At 50.8% G+C, this 17,500-nt stretch overlaps 1 protein-coding gene across 1 annotated transcript in view; it reads right to left on the bottom strand.

The window, feature by feature from the left end:
* The window catches only part of gse1b (Gse1 coiled-coil protein b), a 269,512-nt gene extending 253,066 nt beyond the window's left edge, over positions 1–16,446 (bottom strand). The window contains 1 exon segment of the mRNA XM_048262708.1: positions 16,249–16,446. Coding sequence (XP_048118665.1) covers positions 16,249–16,308 — 60 coding nt within the window. The 5' untranslated portion in view covers positions 16,309–16,446.
* Between the last annotated feature and the right edge of the window lie 1,054 nt (positions 16,447–17,500).

Genomic DNA, 17,500 nt, shown 5'->3' with positions numbered 1-17,500 from the left:
GCTCAGGGCCTCCTCCATTGAGCAAGAACCCAGTGGAACCCAGTGGAACCCAGTGGAACCCACGGCTACCTCGCCGCCTCGCTGCATCGTCACCTCGCGTCTGGTTGGACCCAGCTTGGTTCAACGTCTGCCGCCGAACCATGTCTTCATATTAAAAACAATGACACAAGACGGGCCGTGCTTCAGCATGCATCAGGCAGAGAGAGAGAGAGACAGTAAAAAGTCTACCGTCTGTTATACAGCACCGCAGACGGAAAATCGATTGAGGACAAGACACCATGCCTTCAAAGCAACTAATGAACCACACTTTGTGGCTTGGTGAAACATGGAAAGGAGAAATAGTCTCCATTAAAAGCACTTGAGACTATGGGGGGAGATGTGGAGGGGCCAAGGCGTTTGAAGGTGATAGACAGGGAACCTGGCCACCGAAAGAGACGCCTCTCCCAGCCCATTCATGACATGCCATTTCTTAAACCAGGCACACTCCAAGTGTCTGTGCAGGCCAGGGAAAAGAGAAATGTTTTTTCTGTGATCGTCCACATCCAACGTCTCCGTTTTGACTCGTTTGATTTTCCCTAAGACACTGTGGGAAATTTCTCTTTTACTTACCGCAAACAGAAAGCCGACAACAACCCTCCCTCTCCACTGCTATCAGACCATTTTAATGCAGGGCTTGCTTTCCCCCCTTACCTTAGAATGAAGACCTTCTGCTGACAGCATGTCCACACAGAGGCATTCCCTTCACATTTCAAATGTACTCAGTTTAGGTAAACAGTAGTAGTAAACAGACCCAACATCTCCTTCTTCTTATCTATAGATATCAACAAATCCATAGTCACAGGACACAGGGGGCACATGTCACAGTAAGCTAACTGGCAAGTGACTAAAATTAAAGGCGTTACATTAAGCAGAAAGCAGCAGAAGAATCCTTGAGTGATGGTAAATAATACACGTTGAGAGTACTGATTAGACCACAGGCCACCTGTCTGATCAGACAGATTAAAAGGACCTTGATATTGTTTGTTCTCGTCTAAAAGGAGAGCGTGGAGTGGGCCAAAAGGCCCGGCTCCCGATAGGGCCGCTGACAGAACAGTGAGAACGGGGGGGATTTGAGGGAGAGGGAGAGATAGAGGGGTCAGTGATCCCTCATGTGACTGGAGCTTGGAGCCAGGCCATGCCACCAGCTGCCACCCTGAGACTGGAGTGAGAGGGTGCGCGGGGGGCGTCTGGGGAGCCAGGTGGCAATGTGTGGGGAGTGGCTGGTGGGGGTGGGTGGAGTGCCAAGTAGGAATGAGAGAGACCCAGCCCTGTGGAGAAGACATGTGACACATCGACGGCACAGTGATCTTCTTCAGGAACTCCCTGGCAACATGCGCCTCTTTTTAAGGTTTGTGTGTGTGTGTGAGTGTGTGCGCCTGTGTGTGTGTGTGTATTTGCATGTCTATGTGTGTGTGTGTGTGTGTGTGTAAGAGAGTGTCTGTGTGTAGAGAGAGAGAGAGAGAGAGAGAGAGAGAGAGAGAGAGAGTGTGTGTGTGTGTGTGTGTAGAGAGAGAGGGGTAAATTTAGCACCTGGGCAGGAGGTTATTTTGGCTGAACTTTCCCCCTCTGAGCAGGCATGTCCAGTTGTCCTGGCGCCGCGGCCCCAACACAGACATACTGCTGAGCACTGCTCTCCACACCCCGTTAGAAACCATCAGCAGAGAGAGAGAGAGAGAGAGAGAGAGAGAGAGAGGGAAGAGAGAGGGAAGAGAGAGAAAGAGAGAGAATGAGAGAGAGAATGAGAGAGAGAGAGACCGAGGGAGAGGAGAGGAGAGAAGAGAGTGTAGTATAGATATCCAACAAGCCACAGTACCACACAGCTTGGGTTTAATAGACTCACTGCGTCTTCCAGCTTGACACTTGATAGCCATTTTACAGTTGAATAATCATTATAACGGCAGTGAGCACGTTTGCATGGGCTAGGAATACGAATGAACTCGTATACTACCGAACCAAACCCAACATGCACAGACAGATCATAAAAAAGTCGCTTTCTAGGGCCTCGATTGAGACATCTGCTTTTTTGGCTGAGTGCAGTATCACTTGTGAGTTGTTCCTCACCACACACGCTACAGATACACAGGCTCAACCTGACACACACTAAGTCAAGCTGCAGTAGTTGCCATACTAGCAGAAGAGCCTTGCTCACAACACCTGTTGTACGACAACAGACCTGGGGGGCATGCCACACACACACACACACACATTCAATTAATAAGACCCGAGCTCCCATTCTACCCAGTCTTTTCCCTTACAGCCCATTTCTTGATTCTGTGTGTGTGTGTGTGTGTGTGTGTGTGTGTGTGTGTGTGTGTGTGTGTGTGTGTAGTTGTGAGGGTGAAGCTTTTTAAAGTGGTTTTGATCCATATGATGATTCAATAAAGGTGTTTTAGTCTCTCTCTCTTTCTCTCTCTCTCTCTCTCTCTCTCTCTCTCTCTCTCACTCTCTCTCTCTCTCTCTCACTCTCTCTTGCTCTCTCTCTCTCTCTCTCTTGTCTTTCTCTCTTGCTCTCTTTCTCTCTCTTTCTCTCTCTTTCTCTCTCTTGCTCTCTCTCTCTCTCTCTCTCTCTCTCTCTCTCCTAAATCCCTTTCCTTTCCCCTTCTCCCTCTATCCTTCCCTGTCCTGCTCAGCTGTCCTGCCCCTCCCTCCTCTGTCTCTGTCCAGCTGTGCCCTGCTCCCTGCTCCAGCTGTGCTCTCGTGCTCCACCTGCCAGTGCTGGCTGGCTCACACCTGGAGGACATCCTACACCACCACACTGCCACAGACACTCAGGTACAACTCCTACACTTCCCTTTTCTCTCACTCTCTTACTCACTCACTCACTCACTCTCACACATGTACATTATGTAATCACATTTACACATTCTCTTGTATTGCATATAGCCAGGTGTGGACAGTAAGTCAACACCCCCCTTGACACACACACACACGCACACACACACATCGACACACAAGCGGCGATACACCGACACACATCGCCAAGACATCGCCAAGACGCACTGCACACACACACACACACACACACACACACACACACACACACACACACACACACACACACACACACACACCCTGAAGCAGAGGCACACACTGGGTGATCTGGCGTGGAGTCAGTGAGAGAGCTGGGAGTCTGTGCTGCTCTGTAGTTAGTCTGAGGCGCAGTGTAATTACTAAAGTAAATCCAGGGCTTGGGGAACTCCTGTGGACTCACACACTCTCCTACACACACACACACACACACACACTCCTACACACACACACACACACACTCTCCTACACACACACACACACACACACACTCTCCTACACACACACACACACACACACACACACTCTCCTACACACACACACACACACACACACACATGCTTTCTCTTTTTTTCTGATCTTGGTTTTCCTTTGTTTTTTCTGCTTTGGTCCCAGCTTTCTAAAGAGGCATTGTATGCAGAGGTATCAATGCTTTCAGAGTAGCTTATAAATGTTTCAAAGGAGACTGCATCTGACATATGCAGTCCTTCATGCAGTGTGCCCCACATGACGACAGACTCTTTCAGGTCCCAATCATCCCAATGGATCATTACCTTCTGTCCTACAGGTTCTCTATCATTGAAAAGGAATAAGAAATGACATCACCCACTAAGCTTCCACTTTTGGATAATTTTAGGCGAACTGTGCTTGTTTTGGTCGCAACACATGGAGTACGCAGCTAGTGTGTTTCGACATCCTACTTAGCGGGCCAAACGCGGATTCCTGCCCGACACGCGGGATCTCGAAAGCGCACTGCTCCCAGTCACTGAGTCACAACTCCAGAAGGAGCGCATGACCACATCCAGCCTGCCACCTCCCCCCACACACACACACACACAAGCCACACACACACGCCCAGCACACACCACACACACATGCGTACACACACAACACAAGCCACCGAAATGGCAGTGGGCAAAGCCTCTCCGGCAGCCACAGGCAGAGACAATGTCTCAAATTAGCCTGCCCTTTCAATAACAGATTACACAGTGCATAAAGTTCCAGAGAGAGAGGGAGAGAGGAAGAGAGATGCCCCCAAGACCATGTGACTGCCCGCAGGACGAAGTGTGTTGCATGGGGGGCATTGGGTGGGGTAGGTGCTTGGGTGGGGGTAAGAAGAGAACAGTAGCATTCAGATGCCATTTGATTTGAAGATGCTGGCCTTGTTGGTGTCATCATGGCCCTGTCACCAGGAGAAACGGAAGCACAGTATGGAACAAAATGTTTCTCTCTGATATTTTCCTCTCTCTTGATGCAACACGAGCTCACTCTAACAGAAACAAACACAGACACACACACACACACACACACACACACACACACACACACACACACACACACACACACACACACACACGGGCACACAGTCAATCTCTCTGTGGTATCTCTCATTCTAACAGGTGGGGAGAGGGCTGCGAGAGCTGCACAGGGCATTTACACCAGCCAATGAAAAAGGACACCGACCCTGTTATGACACCCTACCCACAAAACAACACTGCTCGCCCCATTTTACATCACACACACACACACACACACACACACACACACACACACACACACACACACACACACACACACACACACACACACACACACCCTCTCTTCCACAAAACACACAGTGCTCACCTCGCCAGCCTCTCTCTCTCTCTCTCTCTCCGTGCTCTTGTGAATTTCCCAGTTTGTTTTGACGTGACCCTGACTCCGTGCTCTCTCTCTGCCAGGCAGGGCTTGTGGGGAGCGAGAGGGGACGTCAAAGGCCCCCGCATCACAACCACAACCGTGACCACCACTACAGCCTACCAATGGCGGGCTTTCCACTAACCCAAGACCAAAGCTACAAAACCCGAGGAGAGGGGAACTGGCCTGAGGCACAAGTCTGCTTGAGCTAGGGAGGCCCGCATGAGAGTCCTGCTGTTGCTGTACCGGCTAATTCAATCATGGAGTGATACTCACTGACAAAAGGGTAAGGGAGGGGGACTGGCCAGTCCCCTGTACTTTCAGTTAACCTCGGAACAATGACTGGCAAGGGTTTGGGGGCATTCACTCAAAGGGGCTGAAAACATGACTCAACAGAAACGTGTAGTCACGTTTTAAAAGGCCCGTCTGTTCACCAAAAATATGTTTTACAGAGAGTTTCCCCTTCAGCTCACCATGCTTTGTGAGGCCTGACCATGGCATTTAAAGATTGCATGCCTCTTATCACCCCCCCACCCCCAAACACACACACATACACACACACATACACACACTCACACACACACACACACACAACCCGACCTCTAGTACTCCAGTACTCCATTCACCCACCCACCACCACCACCACCTCCATCTCTCCATCAATACCCCATCCATCCACCCCAATGAGAGGCAGCAGAACTAGGGGAGGGGAAGCAGGCCCAAGAAAGAGACAGAGAGAATTAGTGACCAAGAGAGAGAGAAAGAGAGAGAGACACAGACAAGAGTAACTGAGAGAGAGAAAGAAAGAAAGAAAGAAAGAAAGAAAGAAAGAGAGAGAGAGTGAAAGAAAAGGGGACGTTGGCAGGCTTCCCGGTGTTTGAGAACAGTGCTGTGTTCCGGGGAGAGGCGTTTTCACGCGGCGGCCAGTCCTGGGTCAGAGCCCTGCCTGCCAAGTCTCAGGGCCCCAGCATGGGAGGCCTGATGTGGCCATGGCCAGCAGCTTCACACACACACACACACACACACACACACACACACACACACACACACACACACACACACACACACACACACACACACACACACACATATATATACACACACACACATATACACACACACACACACCCAGCCCTCCTGTTCCAACCCCGATGACTTCAGTCAAGCTCTCAGGTCAACAGATAATTGCTAGGGGGGGTGCAGGGAGACGAGGTTCACACGGGATCACCCCCCCCCCCCCCCGAAAAAAAAAGGATAGAAAGGAAAAAAAAGGAAAGGAAAAAAAGCACAGCTCTTGGCATTCGTTTTGTTCACAGCGCATCCAGTAGACTGTGGAGGGTGGGCTCCAGGCTTCAGACGAGCTTCTGCCCGCCCCTGCCCGCCCCTGCCCGCCCCTGCCCGCCTGGGCCCGAAGCCATGCCAGGAGGTGCCACTGCTGCTGAAGCAAGCCTGGCATGGCTTCGTGTGAGCCAAATGCACGCTGCCATCTCCGCTCCAAAAGCTGCGCAGTGCCAGTCAGTCAGCCAAGGCTACTGCAGAAGCTGTGCAGACGCATTCTCAAAGCAACAATTTGGCCATACAAATTCAAGATGGCAACAGTGGCAAAACAAGCGACGCCGCTGGTGTAGAAATGGTGTTGCAACTCCTCTCTGTCAGTACGATCTAATCTTAGAGTCGGCTTACAAGTTTCGGGAAAACGATACCGCCCACTCTGATTGGGCAGAGGTGGACACATGGCCACTTAGCAGTGCAGGAAGACAGGAAGTAGTCAGGGACAGGACCACCTGGCTGACCTTTGAACTCTGCCGACCCTGTCATCTGTCAACACCTCCGACCTTCCTCCCTCGGCGGCACGGACCAAAAGCAGTGACCTGGACTGGACTCGAGGGCCGATTATGTGTGAGAGCGCGAGCTGAGGACCTCGACCCATCTTGTCGCCTGCTTCTCGCGCCCCCACACCCCAACCCTGACTCCAAGATCATCTGTCAGGACTTGCTACAACCAAGCTCCTATATCAGGCAGTGTCCATCTTACTGCTGAAAGAGTTGTACTGTCAACAGGGCAGTGTGCAAAAGGCTAGACCTCTCCAAACCCACTCACACCTGGTTTTGTGTTCAGACACAAACACAGAAAAAGGAGATACTTTCTTCCACAAAACAAACAACGGTGGACACAGAAAGACCCCAATGACCACAACTGGCCTGGTCCCATTTCTAGCCCATATCTCAGAGGCTGTCCAAAATAAAAGCTTCAGTCCAACACAAAGGGAGGATGGAGAGAGAGAGAGAGAGAGAGAGAGAGAGAGAGAGAGAGAGAGAGAGAGAGAGAGAGAGAGAGAGAGAGAGAGAGAGAGAGAGAGAGAGAGAGAGAGAGAGAGAGAGAGAGAGAGAGAGAGAGAGAGCACTTTTATTCATTTCGGAGATGGAAAGCCCCTCCTGTCTCCTGCCAGACACTCATGCCAGCCCAGCACTCTGCTGCTTTCCATCTGATCTGCTTCAACAGATCCAGCACGCCACATTCCCACTGCACACACAAGCACAGGACGAGAGCTGGAGTGAGACAGAGAGAGAGAGGGAGAGAGAGGGAGAGGGAGGGAGGAGAGAGAGAGACAGAGTGAGAGGGAGGAGAGAGAGAGACAGAGAGAGAAAGAGAGTGAGAGGGAGGAGAGAGAGAGACAAAGAGAGAAAGAGAGTGAGAGGGAGGAGAGAGAGAGATAGTGAGGAAGAGAGAGAGGGAGAAAAAACATTGGTGGGGGGGGGTCAAGCCGAGGCACATCAAAGGAGTTCCTTCCCTCTCAGAGCTCCTCTGCACGAGTGGCGAGCAGGGACCAGGGCTCACAATCGGCACCATTCAGCCGGTAGGACAGGCGCTGGAGGTGTGCGAGAGCCTCACACCGGCGTGTCAAGCCCCGCATGGACAGCCGAGGTGGTAGCAGCCGACATGACAGCCAAACAGACACAGAGAGAGGAAGAGAGAGGAGGGGGAGAGAGAGAGAGAGGGAGGGAGACAGAGAGAGTGTGGGTGTGTACACACACAGACACACACACTTTGTCCATGTACCCCTATCCCTTGTATATGTATAATTGCTTAAATCCTGATACTGTACTTTTATGTGACAATTTCTTTGGCAATACAAGTGTCATATTTGTCATGCCAATAAAGCACCATTTGAATTGAATTGAATTGAATTGAGTGGGAGAGAGAGAGAGGACAGCAGGATTGGGGGAGCCCACAGCACGGAAGGTGTGGCCTAAGGGGGACAGGGCCAGAAGGGTGCAGTGGGAACCGCCCAACTCACTGCTGTGTGACTGATGGACATATTAGATATTCAGAGTACAGTACAAGCTATGGTGACCTGCATATTATTCCAGATGATGAATACAGATTTAAAAAAAAAAAGATATTCATTGTAAGAGTGGAATAACTTTGTGGTTGTGGAAAGTCTTTGGATATGAGAGGATCAGTGGTTAAAACACCAGAGGGGTATCCATTAGGATGGCTGAGTGACAGGCATCCCAGAAGCCCCGGTGCTGAGCTCCTCCGAGCGTGAGCTGTGACCGCACAGGCGCCGAGGCTGATGGGAAGTGAGTGTTGAGTAGCCTTCCGCTGAAATCCGAGAGGCTCCCTCAACGGTACGCCACTGATGGCTTCCCATCTGCTGGGCTGTGGCTACCCCTGATGCTGTCTCTGTCTAGTAGTCAACCAGAGAGAGACACTGTGTCTGTGACACACATGCACACACACACACACACATTTACACACATACACACACATTTACACACACATTTACACACACACACAGACACACACACACACACACACACACACACACACACACACATAGGGGCCTAATTTCAGCCAGCTCCAGCAGTAGAGAGCTTCAACTACACAAAGAGCCTCAACACAGCCTTGTGTGTGGAGACTTGGACACAAAGCGTGCAATGTTACAGACTTAGTGACAGCAGCCTGACCAAGCCTCAGGCAGCCGAGACCACAGGCCACTCACAGCCTACTACAAGGACTTACAGACTGAATAAAGCTGTGTTTCTCTCAACAGAGGTTATCTGAGTTATCTAAGGCATGCAGAACTCAGTATGCCTTCAAAGAGATAAAGTTATACTAAAGAAATGTAAATAGTTATTTTGTGGAAATCTTTTCATACAGCCAAGAACTCATGAACAAACCATTGGCAATAAAGCAAACATGAATCCTATGTCGTTATTGAAACAGCAAACTAGCTGCTACTCTTTTGTTGCCAGTAAAATCTCCAAAGGTCTTGTGAGAGTGTGGAGCCTTGGGTGACTGTGGATTCCTCTCTCCCTGTTCACTTTACTGTACTGAACAGAAGCCATTAGTTTCACTGAAAGGATAGGAGAGGAGAGGAGAGGAGAGGAGAGGAGAGGAAAGGAGAGAAGAGGAGACAGTATCACTTCTGTCTATTCAACAGGTGACACAGGGGACAGAGACCTGCTGACTCGGTCACAGTGACAATACTGATGTCACCCAGCACCCAATGCCTAGTGCACACACACACACACACACACGAACACACACAGACAGAGAGAGGGGGAGGGGGAGCCATGGGGCATGATAAATGGATTCCAGAGGAAGTCTGGCTGATACACACAAAGACTAAGGAATATCTTCCTGACACCACACACACACACGCACGCAGGCAGGAACGCACGCACGCACGCACGCACACACACATACACGCACATACACACACACAAAAAAAGAGCTTTAATGCTTCCATGAAAAAAGGGAGAGACTGCTATTGACACATGGAGAGATAGCACAATCTTCCCCATGCCTGGAAGGAATCACATTAGAGTGCTTGAAAAGTTCCGCTCTTGTCCTGACCCTGTGTTAAACCATAGCCTTCATTCTCTATTCCACTGCTGTAGACAAATGGAGCTCGGAGCAGATATTCCCGGCCGTGTTCAGTTCTGTTGAACAGCTTATCCCGCTCACTGATCCATACTGAGCTTAAGGCATGCTACATCCTAACCACTGGAGGAATGGAGAATGGACCAGCCATGTACGTTCACATCCACACAAGCAGGCGGACACACACAGAGTGACAGACAGACACAGACACACACAGACACAGACACACACACATGGACACACACACACACAATCATCCATTCTGTCTGCCTTGAAGCAGACCTCTGCCCAGAGGTCCTTTTTCAGACCTCCCTGTCTCTGTATGAATCCTTTTCCCAGCTTTTCTCAGGCAGCAAAACAAAAACAGTTCAACATCAGTCCTCTACGCCCCCTCCCTTAGACCTCTCCCCCTACAAGAGGAGACAAGGAAGAACGAAAGATAGAGAAACCAAAAGAAAGAAGGAAAAAAGAAAGAGAGCAAGAAAAAATAAATAAATATAAATATTCCATTAAGATGATAAGATGGGCTACTCTGGTAGCATCATATAAATGTTTCGGTCCCCATGGCGGCATCAGGATCAGCTCTGGGGAGCTTGGGAGGAAAGCCTCTAAGACACCGCAGGCTTACTTTGAGAAACACAAACCACTCTGTCATAACACATTTCCAGCTCTTCACAAAACAAGAACTCACAGAGAAGTGAGAGTGTATGTGTGTGTGTGTGTGTGTGTGTGTGTGTACGTGTGTGTGTTTGTGTGTGTGTGTGTGTGTGTACATGTGTGTGTTTGTGTGTGTGTGTGTGTGTGTGTGTGTGTGTCGTGCGTGCGTGCGTGCGTGCGTGCGTGTGTGGAACTCTACATTCACAGACTAAATTCACTTTCATACACTTTCAGTACTGCATGTCAGGTTTGTCTCGCAAGTCATGTTCCTTCATTAGGGGTCCTATTTAGTTTCAGTGAGGTGCAAACTAGGGCCAGCTGTGCCTTTCTTATGGCAGATGTCGACACAAGTGTCAAAGACCAGCAAGAGTGACTGAAATAAAACAGTACCCCCAAAGCACTGCATCTTCTCACAAACTACACATTAGCACACACACACACACACACACACACACACACACACACACGCACATGAATGACTACAGATCATTTCCTGTGACTCAAACCTTTGGTAGTGAGCATGACAAAGTCCGTCCTATCCTGCCTATCCCCATGTCTCCTGGGAAATGCCGTATTTCCTGCTAGCTGTGATGAGATAAACCTTGTGAGCAATGACAAAGCCCTGCTCTAAAACACACTGACTGATCATTTCCCCAGAGTTAACAGAACAGGAGCTAAGTCTCATGTACAGCACCGGCAGACAGAGATATATAACCCAAACGTATACAGGAGGCAAAGCAAATGCTCCCTACCTCGCACAGAAATCATGGAAAGAAAAAGTAAAGAAAGAAAGAAAGAGAGAGAGAGAGAGACTTGGATGAGAGAGACACAAGACACGAGAGAGAAATGAGAGAGCTGGAACAACTCTAAATAGATCAGTCTCTCAATGCCATGTCACTCATCTCCTTCACTCTATTTCCCCTACCTCCACCTCTCCCTCTTTCTCTCTCTCCATCTCCTCTCTCCATCTCTCCATCTCTCCCTCTCCCTCTCACTCTCACTCTCACTCTCACTCTCACTCTCTCTCTCTCTCTCTCTCTCTCTCTCTCCCCTCTCTCTCTCTCTCTCTCTCTCTCTCTCTCTCTCTCTCTCTCTCTCCTCCTCTCTCTACAATATGTTTTATCTTCTTCTTCTACTCATTAATCATCCGGAGATGGAGCTTTACCAGGCTGCTGCAAGTTTCTCCTGTGATGCCAAATTCCTCCCTCACCTCATTTTAGCTACTCAGAGGGGACACCTCATTTGTCTGTATACATAGACACCCTCTCTCTCTCTCTCTCTGTGTGCATGTGTGTGTGTGTGTGTGTGTGTGTGTGTGTGTGTGTGTGTGTGTGTGTGTGTGTGTGTGTGTGTTCTTATGGGAGTAAAACATACACAGTTCCACAGACTCTTGTCTCCATGCCTATTGTGGGTCAAGTAAAAGCACTAACCCATGATCAAATACTGCACATATAGAACGTACACACACACACAAACACACACACACACACACACACACACACAGAGAGAGAGAGAGAGAAAAGAGAGAGAGAGAAACATACTGTACACATATCCACACAGAAACACTCAGACAGCTTTGTAACTGTCACATTAGCAAGCATGTTAACACCCGCACACACACCAAGACACGCACACACACACACACATACACACACACACACACACACGTTTTTCAGAACTCTTAAACAACTCATGGACAGTCATCACATACCAACATGTTTTCCAGTTGTTTGTGTGTGATTCTCTGTGTGGGGAGTACTGAAATAACTAGAAGTGTGACTAGAAGTGCATCTGTCACTGACTCTGCGCTTCAGTGTGTCACGCACATGCACATGCGCGCGCACACACACACACACACACACACACACACACACACACACACACACACACACACACACACGTTTTTCAGAACTTGTTGGCCTGCAGCAGATCTCAGAGGGAGCTGTTGTTCTAATACTAAACAGCCCCTTTGTGGATTTACGAGATGAATAGATGATCATGGGGGAGGAGAGAGTGCCTGAGAGAACGGCCAGGATCTCGAGCCATGAGTCACCTATCCTATCCTCCCTTCTCCCTCTCTCTCTGTTCTTCTCTTCTTCTCTTTCTTTTAGCCTTTTCTTAAAGAAACATTATGTTTGTTTTCCCTCTCTTCCTCACTCTACCAACCTCTCTCTCTCTCTCCCTCATCTCTCTTTGCCTCCCTCTCTCTGTCTCTCTCTCCCCCCCCTCTCAGGGCTCCGTGCTGGGTGGCCGTTGGCGACAGCAGCGGGAGCGGTGTGACCCATCCCTGGGCCTCGACAGCCGGCTGACCTGGGAACAGATGTTGGGTCCCTTCATGTTGGGTGGCTGCTGCTGAGCCCAGTTGAGCTGGGCCGCATGAGACTGTGTCACAGCCGTGTAATTATGCCTCTCTCTCACACACTCTCACACACACACACACACACACACACACACACACACACAAACACACACAAACACATGGTGGCCAAAGCTATATATACATGTACATACATATATACATACATCTTGTGCATGTTTGTGACAACGTCTGACTCCGGCTCCGGCTTCCATTTCAGCAGCTAATTTAGACCTAACGGAGGAGCCGCCGTCGCCAGCACCGGTGTCTCGGCCTTTTACCACCTCCAGTTAAAAATGAAGTCACCCTCCTGGCCACACCAAGTGGAGAGAGTTGTGTGTGCTCGCAGTGTTATGCGCAGTAAACAGCAGACCGCAGTTTGGAACAAACATGCACGTCGCACTTGCACTCTCACAAAGGGACTAGCACATTGGCCTTCAGTGTGCTCTGTGTTCCTAAACAGTCTCTCTCTCTCTCTCTCTCTCTCTCTCTCCCTCTCCCTCTTTAGGGGGACTGAGAGATGGTGGTAGAGCAGATGTGCGGCCCCGTCCTGACATATGACTGATGACAGGAGCGTTCGGTAGTGGATCGAGTGTCAGCGGGAGAGCTGAGCACCTGTTCCTCACATCGGTCTCTTGGCCACTCTTGACCCCCCCCCCGCCCCCCAGCAGCTCCGGCCCCAGCTCTGAGCCACCACGCCTCTCACACTCCCAACACCCTCGCTCAGCTGTGAGCTCACTTCTTGGCGACGGCTAAAAAAAAACAGCTTTGTGTGCTTCGCTGAGGACACAAACCCCCAGCAGTCATGCCAGCATGTCCCTAGCTGAGCAAGACACACACACACACGCAAGGCACGCATACAGTCAGTGTGTGTGTGTGTGTGTCAGATGTGTGTGTGTGTGTGTGTGTGTGTGTGTGTGTGTGTGTGTGTGTGTGTGTGTGTGTGTGTGTGTGTGTGTGTGTGTGTGTGTGTGTCTGTGTGTATGTCTGTGTGTGCCCATGTTCAGATGTGTGCCTTTGTCTCTACAGGTTTCAATGATCAATGGAGCACACGCTTGTGAAATCCATGAGTTCAGTCCAGTCAGTATGTGTGTGTGTGTGTGTGCAGGCTCTATCTAATGGTTTTGGCTGAGTCTCCACCACAGGACAGCTGGTGTCCCCAACAGTCTCGCTCTCCCGGCAGAACACACACACACACACACACACACACACACACACACACACACACACACACACACACATCTGAATGAATGACGCACACAGATGTCTACCCCTTGCCTCTCTTTCAACTTCTCTGTGATTACCCTGAACCTGATTCCATGGGTCTTTCTTCTCTCTACTGCACGTATGAAAAAAAGAAAGAAGAAAAGAAATGAAGTGTCAGTCAATGTCACAGCTCTATCATTTCCTCCATGTAACAGCCCCACCAGGCATGTTGCCGTGTTCCTAATCGGGCACGCAGTGCACAACGCAGCCAAGAACAGACATCTGATCATGTTCCTTCTCCAAGCAAAACCTCTAGAATGAGAAAATAACCTCTGCTTCATGCCTACTCTCTCTTTAATGCTCTCTCTCTCTCTCTCTCTCTCGCTCTTCTCATCTGTGAAGATTTGGCTGCAGACTGCCTGCTCCCCCTCAATACACACACACACACACACACACACACACACACACACACACAACCCTACAGGAGGGGAACACCTCCCTGAGGTCCCCCACAGCTGGAACGCACAATAGCAGAGGAGAGGGAGAGGGAGGGAGGTGGAAAAGATCTTTATAGCAGAAGAGACGCAGTACTTAAGGCTGAGTCAACAAACACAGGGCATTTTTTTGGTGCTTTTGCAAGCTGTGAGCCATACATCTTACTCATCTGAAAGAGACTCATCTGAAAATAGACAAGTCAGTGTGTAAATCTCTCTCTCTTTCTCTCTCTCTCTCTCTCTCTCAGAGTGTATGCATGGAGAAGGGCTTTTTCTGGGTTGTGCTATCCAAAAAAAGGGTCACCCTGTGACCCCCACACACCTCAAGTTTCACCTGAAGAACGCTGCTCAGCTGCGGACACCTCTGCCTCCTCCCCTCCCCTTTCCTCCCCTCTCATTCCCAAAACCTCCAGGCTGCTCTCACACCAGCACTCTGACCAACACTCATTATGCTCCGACACCCGCAGCACCCCCTCCGCTGTTGTTGCTCTCCGCCTGGAACTGCCCCAAGGACAAAGAGAGAAAGAGAGAGAGAGAGAGAGAGGAGAGAGAAAGAGGAGAGAGAGAGAGAGAGGAGATAGAGGAGACAGAGAGAGAGAGAGAGAGAGAGGTATTGCCAAGGAGTGAGGATAAGAGGGGGAGGAGAGAGCTCTGTTGTAGAGTAAACAACAGCAGCAACAGAGGCATGACCTCTCACCCATAGCAGCCCGCTGCCAGAGTGGCCTGGAACGCACATAAATACTGTACATTGACCGCCCAGACACACAAAAGGCCCGTTAGTGTCTGAATGTAGTTTTAGAAGTCAACCAAGCGACCTTCTAGAATGTGAGATATCGGAACTCCCCCTATTACAGTCGGTCCCGTATTTACGCCGTCCTGCGTGTATGTGTCACTTAATATCCATTTCTATACAAACCAAGACGGCGGATTCACCCACACCATAGGTGTATATAAATTAGCTGTGTACCAAAAATGACATTTTACCGAGACTCGAAGAGCTGTAAACAGTGTTGTAAGGCTGCGTGTACACAACCGCTTGGAGCTCCAGTGGAATTTTAATTTCATGACGAGATTTCTCGGTCTAACCGTTCATGTGCCGTTGAAACGGCGTAAATAGGCGACCCATCAGGCCAGCACTATAACTCAGAGTGTGGTGAACAAAATCGGATATTTCAGGCAGTAAATGCTCCTGTTAAGATCCAAACCAGATTTTGTTCAAATCTACACACCTATGGCTACTGAAAAATGTAAGGTTCATTTAGCAAATGTTATTTTTAAGTGTTAAAAAACATTGTTGTTTTAGAATTTCTGAACAAAAGTGGTGATAATTGGGGGTGTTACGATATGTAAGTAGAAGAAGGTCAAACCAAAAGAAGGTCAAACCAAACAGCAGTTCAGAGCCTGTAGAGGCTTTGGCTTATCTTAACTTTTTTTTGACTCCAGCAATGTTTAGATAGAGAAGAACTGTTAATGCATGAAAGAAAACACACTCAAATCAGGCCCACCCATCCAGAATCCCCATTCCACAAATTCAACTCATCGGAGAGCAATAAGACGCTCCCCCTCACACTTATCAGTGTCCGAGATGAACTCGACCCTGCTGAGGGAAACTTCAGTGTTGACAAGAGGAAACAAGTAAAAGACATCATCACGAGCCCAGCAAAAGTCAGAAGAGTCAATACCCAGTAAGGTGCATACACTTTGGACACTTTCAGATACAATAACATCCCAGCTTTCTAGCTTTTACTTGTCATACATTACACCAAGTAAACAAAAACATCATGAAGACACGAATTAAACAATGAATACCTCTGTAGAGCATTTCATGTTTATCAAAAAGTGAGGCATCAGTTCAAGAGTACTGTAGATGCAGAGCAGCCCATTGGTTGACAGCCGTCTTACCTTATGATTGGCGTGTGTCGGAGCCCCGCCTCTCTCCATCCTGTCTCCGTCGGGCTTCATGTTCTGGCCGGCCAGCACCACGGCCTTACAATCCACACAGGAGCCGATGGTCAGCTGCTTCCCGTCGTCCACCACGAGCGTGCGGCTGACGCGCGGCGCGTACAGGAAGACGGGCAGCCGCGCCACCTTGACCGCGCGCAGGCCCAGCGGCCGCCTCTTCTCCTGCCGGCAGAAGAAGCAGACGAACGTGTCGCAGCCGTACTGGCGCGACCAGGGGCTGCTGGCGGGCGCGCCGGAGCCGGACGCCTGGCCCTCGTGCTGGGCCCACTGGCCCAGGAGGTCGTGGTAGCAGAGCGTGCAGGCCGAGACCAGCCCCGTGGCGTCCGGCGGCCGGGCGCGGGGGGCCGGCGGGTGGACGGTCAGGAAGGGGAAGAAGGGCTCGCGCTCGGCCCCGCGGGGGCCCGGGGGGTTGACGCGGATCTGTCGCTCGGCTGCGCTGCTGCCCAGCTCGGACCCGCACAGGTAGCAGACGGAGGCGTGGGCCCCCCCGCCACCACCAGGGGGCAGCCCAGCAGGGGCAGCGGCAGCAGAGGGCAGCGCCAGAGGGCGAGACCCTGGGTTAGCCCCGCCAGAGGAGCTGCCGCTGCCACCGCCGCAGGCGTTGAGGGCCTGGTGGTATCTCCCCAGGAAGGTGTTGACCGATGATATGAGCTCCTCGCTCAGGCAGAGCCGGTAGGCGGCCCAGATGTCCTCCAGGATGCCGTGGCAGGTGGCACAGCAGTGGACGCGTCCGTCCCGCACGCCGCGGGCGTTGGGTGGGCACGGGAGCAGGTTGATGAAGGGGAAGTACATGGAGCCTCGGGCTTTGCCCTCCCCGGCCCGAGCATAGGCCACCTTGACCTCGCGCCCGCAGTCCTGGCCACACAAGTAGCACGCCTCCCTGGTGGCCCCGTGGGCAGAGGTGGAGGTGGACGCTGACTGACCAGGTGCCAAAGAGTGATGGTGGTGAGGGTGCTGCTGCGCCTTGGGCCCATGCCTGGCATCCTCCCCTCCCGTGTGGGCCTGTGTGGGAGAGAGGTGACCGGTCGGGGCGGCCGCGTTGAGGGGCACCACGTACAGCCGCTGGAGCACAGGCACGTCAGCCAGCTGGAAGCCCTGCCACTGCTGCATGAGTGAGGAGTGGCAGCTGGCGCACACCAGCGTGGAGCCGCCGGGGCTGAGGGGCACGGCGCCCGGCGGCGGGTTGTGCAGC

Source organism: Alosa alosa, chromosome 14 (assembly GCF_017589495.1).
Source record: "Alosa alosa isolate M-15738 ecotype Scorff River chromosome 14, AALO_Geno_1.1, whole genome shotgun sequence".
Lineage (NCBI taxonomy): Eukaryota > Metazoa > Chordata > Actinopteri > Clupeiformes > Clupeidae > Alosa > Alosa alosa.
The sequence above is the reverse complement of the archived record's forward strand: the minus strand, read 5'-3'. Positions and strand labels throughout refer to the sequence as shown.